Here is a 7,602-nt window from a genome sequence, read left to right on the forward strand (position 1 = left end):
CCATTGTTCAGTCGATCAAAAGTGTAATCACATCATTTGTTACTCATGGTATTTTTCCTCGCCTAAGTTGGAAACTGATGACTACACCTAGAAAATCTGGTGGTCTAGGTGTCTTGGATCCTGAGACAAAGCAAAGCTCATTGTACTTCCGTTGGGTTCATCCGCTCATTCACCCAACAGCAGAACGTAGCCTAGTACATGATTTCGCTCTCCACCATTGCTGCCAACTACTTCAAACGGACAATCTTTTGCTTCACTTACTTTTCTCTCGAGCTCGTCCACATTCGTTTAGATTCATGGCTACCAACACTGTCACAATGATCTGTCGAACTATGGACCTTATTCCACGCAATAATTACACATACATGCCTAGTTCAATTGACTGTCTTCTGGTACCTCTCTCTGTAGTCGTCCGCCTCTCTACCTCTTATACTTTGTCTCCGAAACTACGGTCTCTTCTTGTTTCTGCTCTATATGACTATCATCCTCAAGGGCATTTCCTTCGACCCATTGTAGAGGCTAATATCCCTCGAGATCTGTTCTTTGTCAACCGAAAGTTTCTTAGAGCTTTCAATGATGGTAGATGTCAACTGGAGCCCTTTTTTCAACAATGCCTTGCCCCCTCTTCCCTTGACCTTTACAATCCTGTCTACGTACCAGCAATCAAGCGCTCTACTGGATTTTACTCCTTTATCCATGCCTTGCACCTACCAATTACAGATCCTCAATTTGATACCTTTCAATATGCTCGACGTTCTTTTAAAGCCGCATTGGTAAAAGCATCTATGCAGGGATCTGTTGGTCAATCTTCTGTCTCTCCTTCTGCTTGGAAGCTCTTTTGGTGCATGACTTTTACCAGCGTACAGCGTAACTCTATTTACCGTTTGCTAACTGGGAAAGTCCCTACCAAATCCCTTCTCTTCAACATGGCTCTTTCCACTGCTCCTAACCCATTTTGTTCCTTTTGTCAAGAGGTTGAAACTGTCTTCCACTTTTTCTTTCGATGCCCCCAAAAATTCATTTTCTGGGACATTGTTATTCGTGAATTTCTTTGGCCTGGTACCTCTATCGATGATATCTCCTCAGCTCTTCAATCCCTAGATTTCAACAAAATCAATGTCAACAATTCCTGTCCGATTGAAGTCGAAATGTTACTTGTCATTGCTCTCTCAGAACTTTGGAAAGCTCATTGGACTCATATGCATCGAAGAGAGCCCTTCCTTGCAAGTATAGCATTCAGTCAAACCCTCCGGGCAGTTGGCCGCCGCGCTGCTGAAGAGACAAATTGTCTCGACTGATTCCTTCATCTCTCCTTCTTCTTTTCATCATTGTTTCGCTTGGTTCTAACTTTTATATAGTCCTTATCTCATTTTCAACCTTATTTTATCTCCTTTAACTTTATAATAACGCATTGTCGAGCACCTCTTTTTTGTAGCCCTATCGCGTTACAAAATACGTGCGGCAAATAAAATCATTTAAAAAAAAAAAACTATTCTCTAAATGACTAAAACTCGATCCTATTTATACTTTCCTAAAAGATAATAAACCGTAGTATTTCTAGCAAGTTCGAGTGAATATCAGTTACTAATGAGTTGCTACGCCATTCTAGTATTTTCTAGGTAATTCCTTATTGGTCAATGGCGGAGTTTCCAACCATTACATCGCCTTTTTTTGTTCAGAATAAACAGTCCCAAGTAATGGAAAAACAATTTATCATAAAATTTTTCAAAATCACTTGAGTTACGGTGAAGTCAGATAATTTGTGTGCCCTCGTTTTGGGTGTACGGAGTTTTAGACAAGACAGTAGGAGAAGTGGTCACTAAAATCTTTAAGGTGTCGATTCTACTTTCTTTACTGTTTTAGCTTAGAGTGTCAAAATAAAAAACGTTCAATATACCACCCTCAGCTTTTTTAATTTTTTTTTTTGTAAAATATTTTTATTTAAAATGTATGCTTCTAGTTACACATCACAGAGGGATGTAACGTGAATAAGCTGAGAAAAAAGTGCACAAAATTAGTCATTGAGAGACCCAAAAAGCGTTTACGAGCAAATAATGTTGTTGTTGTAGTGAAATCAAAGTGTGATATAATCACTAATAAAATGGTCAAATCAATAAGTCGATTAGAACCAAAACGGCCAAAAGAAGTCTGCTTTATTAAAGGTCATATTTTGTATTGTATTTATACTATTTGTATGATAATTGATTATCCTTGATTTGGGACTGAGTGTGTATACACTAGCTAATCGGTTGAATGGATTAAGATACACAAGAACTGGGTACATGATCAGGGCACAGACCTCGTCTACCATTGGTATTGATGCAGATGTCAATTTGTGATTATGTGATGGTCTGATCTTTAACATGTTTAAACTAAGATGGAAGACATCCATCGAAGCTGCGGATAAAACTGTGATTGAAAGATATATTTATACATGATATTAATACTTGCCCTTTTAAGGCATAATTAGTGTAAGAAGGGATGAATAATACTGTGTATACAACACAAAGTCAGACTAATAATGTCGGAAATGGCCCACTCAGGGTTAAAGGTTTGATTGTCCAAGGCGAAACGCCAGTAAGCGGACCATATTCTCCATTGACAGACAGATAGAACCGTAAAGAGACGACTGTCAGGCAGTAAAAAATGAGGGCAGGACTCGAGACAGAGTAGGTGGTAAATCATATCAGCTAAAAAATATATCTGTGGATAGAAATAAGTAAGGACTTAAATCCAAATGGTCCATTTCCAAGGACAGTAAAGAATGAAATGTTCAAATGAGTCAATACTCGAAGAACATAGGCAACAATTACGGTTGGGAACGCGATTGACTCTCTACAGTTGTGCTTCTGTATGCAGTTTCTTATTGATAACTCTGAACCACAAAGTTTTGGAAGATAAAGGCATTGAGGAAGATCAGAACAGACGCAGCAATTTAGATGGCAAATTCAATTGAGTATTTGAAGCACTGGAATAATTATGCATCCTGTAAGCCTTGGACGTGTATTGACTCCAAAGAGGAGAGTCATGCAATTGGCTCACTAATGATTGATCGTTTTCTTCAACATTTACTTGCTCCACTTCATTATAGATATAAGGAATCAAAAAGGTTTGTAGCTGCACGCAATGTCGAATCATTATATTGTTGTACAGCGAACGGCATAAGAGGGGAAACTTGGAATACTCTGTGCGTACTTGTAGACGTAGCCGGTGTGTGTTTTCATCAAACTTGAAGAAGATCATTGCAAGCAATTCTGTATGTCGATAGAGCCAATGGTCATAGGGCAGGTCAGAGAACATCCTAATTAAAGGAAAATGCTGTAGGTTAAAGTCAATTCCAAAATGGTCAAATGCTTAAAACATGAAAAAAATGATAGAGAACTGATGGCAGATATCATGTTTTCGCAAGACTGGAGAAAAGAAAGGCAGAATAGGAAAGGAGGAGCTGGTAGACATAAATAGTAGATGATGGCTTAAAGCACTCTTCAGCAGCGTGTTACCTTGGTTTCGATCAAAAAGAGCAAAAAGCCATTTCATCAGAGATACCTTGGGATATTTTTCTTGACATATGTTGTGAGATGAAGAGAGAGTAGATATTCAACAAGAGAAAAGGTAAGAACACAGAGAAAGTCCGTTAGAACTTGTATAGGTTTTTATTTCTCCAAGAAATGTTGATTTCCAATTGCTATAAAATGTTGAGGTATTTATACTTTTTCTTCTCGGTCAAAATATTGTTTTGGGTTAGCTTCTTGACTACGGATTGATTTGTTAGATCAGGAGCAATTAAGAGAAATGTCTTTAGAGGAAGTTGTCAGCTCAGCCAATAGTACATGATCTGATCTGACCTTGAATAAACTATTACATATTTGTCAAATGCCAATGCTAATGTATTTGTCAGCTCTAACTGTCACTTTATAAGGGCCATTAATAAAAACAGAGTCATTAGGTTCGTAATCCCTGACTATGAGAATGATGTAGTACCTCTAGTAGAATGAGTGAATGTCAGTGACTATAGATCCATTGCAATTGCCATAGATGTGATCTGGTTTTTTGCCATGATCATCATGTATTGATCTATGCATATAAATTCATATACAGTGGTTACATTAAGTGTTCCATAAAACTCATTTGTAAGCATAAATTAATATATTTTCGTCGTATTGACCTTGTGTTAGTATCAGAAAAAGCGCATTTTTTTGCTGGTTACTTCAATTTCTCTAATTAGTAAGAGATACCATTTTTGGACAACTTAGGTAAAAAATGACGTAGCGTTTTCAAAAAAATTTCCTGCAAAACTTGAATACCTTATTTTCTTCGGCGAATAAGCATTCTCAGTCGTGCGTTTTCCACATTCTTCGGCAAATTCTAGCACAACCTACCCGACTACATATAAATGCGGCAAGCTTTTCAGAAAAAAATTCTCTTTTCTTCATTCTATATACATACCTTTTCTCCTTATTATCATGCCTTACAGCCTCCCATACGATAAACGAAACAATGTCAAATCTGCACTTTTATCTGGCAAATCGATTCGTCAGGTCTCAAAACTAACAGGTGTTGCCAAATCAACAGTTTCTCGTATTAGAAAAGAGTTGCCAGAAATGAAAACTTGCACTGGTACCGGTAGACCATCAAGAGTAGGTCATCTTACGGCTTGTTTGCTACGAATGAAAGTCCGAACTGGAGCATTGAAGAATGTTAAAGAAGTCCAAACTTGGTTGTCTGGACAGGGTATTGCTTTGACGTATAGTGGGACAGTCTCTCTGATGAAAAGGATAGGATTATACTCAAAGTTCAAGCAGAAGAAAATTCTTTTGAGAGTTTCTCACCTTTCAAAGAGATACAAATGGGCCTTAAAATATCGTTGTTGTGAACATATATGAATTCATATGCATAGATCAATACATGATGATCATGGCAAAAAACCAGATCACATCTATGGCAATTGCAATGGATCTATAGTCACTGACATTCACTCATTCTACTAGAGGTACTACATCATTCTCATAGTCAGGGATTACGAACCTAATGACTCTGTTTTTATTAATGGCCCTTATAAAGTGACAGTTAGAGCTGACAAATACATTAGCATTGGCATTTAACAAATATGTAATAGTTTATTCAAGTTCAGGTCAGATCATGTACTATTGGCTGAGATGACAACTTCCTCTAAAGACATTTCTCTTAATTACTCCTGATCTAACAAATCAATCCGTAGTCAAGAAGCTAACCCAAAACAATATTTTGACCGAGAAGAAAAAGTATAAATACCTTGACATTTTATAGCAATTGAAGGATAACATTTTCTTGGAGAAATAAAAACCTATACAAGTTCTAACGGACTTTCTCTGTGTTCTTACCTTTTCTCTTATTGAATATCTACTCTCTCTTCATCTCACAACAATCGTAACTGGTCCGCAAATGAGTGGGAGAGTGTCGTTTTTACCGACGAGGCTTAGATCAATTTTTGGGGATCAGATGGTGCAACATACACTTGGTTACAGCAAGGGTTTAAAGCGAGGCCCCATAACTACAAGCTATTGCTCAAGCATGGAGGTGGCTCTCTGATGATGTGGGGGTGCATGACATCTTCCGGAGTAGGATATGCCTCTCGAGTGCTTCAAAAGACAATGGATGCCGATTGCTATTTGGAAATTCTATTTGGAAATTCTAGGGTCGTCATACCTAGATACATTGGAGTATTATAGTATGGATCCACAAAAAAACTATCTTTCAACAAGACAACGACCCAAAACACAAAGCAAAGGCTATCATTTCTTGGCTTAAAGCCCACAAAGTCAACTTTATTGCTGACTGGCCACCTAACAGTTCCGAATTGAACCCAACAGAACATCTTTGGAAACAGTTAAAGTGTAGACTAGCCGGATATGATACAAAACCAAAAAATCTGGACGAATTGTGGTCAAGGGTCGAAAAAGAATAGTACAAATTTTGCAAAGGCGACATGGAGGCATACTATAGCAGCATGCCTCAACGTATAGAAGCAGTCATCAAAGCAAAGGGCGGTTATACTAAATTTTGAGCATTTCAAATAAAGAATAAATTATTGTGAAACACAAGTTTTCTCTCTTTTGAAAATGAAGCACTGTTATTGGATGCATTTAGGAGTAATTAGCAGTGTGATTCTTATTGTCAATGCCTAATTAATCTATGTGTCAAGTTTCAGAAGGATCGACCGAGTTTTTGTAGAGAAGGGTAAAAAAAACAGGTTTTATGGGACACTTAGTGTAACCACTGTATATCTTTTTGTGAAATAAAACGGAAAACTAATTATGACAATGACTAAACTAAACTAGCTCTTCAATGTTGTCTCCACGATTAACAGCTTCCTTGTAATCTTGAATGGAAATAAATCTTGAGAGCGGATCCGCTAAATTTTCTTCCGATTTCTTGAAACAAATGTCGAAATTATACTCTAAAACCATAGCAGCCCATCTTGTGAGTTTCATCGAATTTTTGGCAGGACGAAAGATGTAAAGCAAGGAATGATGGTCCACGACCAGGAGAAAACAACGATTTCCCTTCAGAAAGTGTTTAAAGTACGTTATACCCCATGCGACGCTCATGGCTTCCAGATGATGGATATGATACCTAGTTTCCGCACCACGCAACCCACGAGAAGCATACGAGACCACCTTTTGATTAACCAAAGCTTCTAGATCATCCACTTGCGTCAAGACAGCACCTAACCCCTTGAGACTGGCATCAACGTACAGAACAAAAGCACGGTCCCTATCGGAATATGCCAAACAAACAGCAAACGAACATAATGCCTCTTTAAGCCTTTCAAAAGCCTCTTCTTGCTCAGGACCCCAAACGTATTTAACATTCGTCCTTGTCAACCTTGTCAGACTAGATGCAATAGAAGCGAAGCCTTCCACATATTTACGAAAGTAGTTGCAGAGACCCAAGAAACTGCGCAACATGGACGGGTTCGTAGGACGCTCAAAGGACTTAATCTTGTCCAAGTTTCTAGGGCCTGGCATAGCACCTCTAGCAGATAAGACATGACCCAAATATTCTGTAGATTCTTGCTCGAAGAAACACTTCTTCCGTTTCAACTTCAAATTTGCCGCTTGACAGGCTTCAAATACCAATTCCTAATGCTTTGCATGTTCTTCCATATTCTTGCTATAAATCAACAAGTCATCAAGAAAAACTAAAACAAATTTACCAATATAAGCTTTAAATATATCAGATACCACTCGTTGGAATTCAGATACCCCAGAAGTAATACCCATTGGTAGAACCTTGTAACGAAAAACCCCACGTTTTGTGACAAATGCCGTGTACTCGGCATGTTCTGGATTAAGTGACAACTGATGATATCCAGAAGTACAATCACACGAAGATAATATGTGGTGATCTGAGCACTTTCAATACAAAATATAATAAATAATCTTTCATCATATAAATGAATAATCACCAATAGTACTATACACTATAAATATAAAGTAAGCATTGTATAATGACAGTAAATAGCGATAACTGGGATAATTTGGATATTTACAAATAAGGAAACCATAATTGTACCTTTTGGGTAACAAGGAGAATCAAAGGAGAATTTACATCATCAATTCC

At 37.7% G+C, this 7,602-nt stretch overlaps 1 protein-coding gene across 1 annotated transcript; it reads left to right on the forward strand.

The window, feature by feature from the left end:
• Nucleotides 1-806: 806 nt before the first annotated feature.
• On the forward strand, nt 807-1,289 carry B0P05DRAFT_448215 (uncharacterized protein; the record flags this gene model as incomplete). The annotated part of the gene is made up of 1 exon (XM_051573845.1): nt 807-1,289. A coding segment is annotated over one exon (483 nt), but the record flags the coding sequence as incomplete, so codon positions are not given.
• Nucleotides 1,290-7,602: the final 6,313 nt, after the last annotated feature.

Source organism: Gilbertella persicaria, assembly GCF_025201335.1.
Source record: "Gilbertella persicaria strain CBS 190.32 chromosome Unknown B0P05scaffold_101, whole genome shotgun sequence".
Taxonomy (NCBI): Eukaryota; Fungi; Mucoromycota; class Mucoromycetes; order Mucorales; family Choanephoraceae; genus Gilbertella; species Gilbertella persicaria.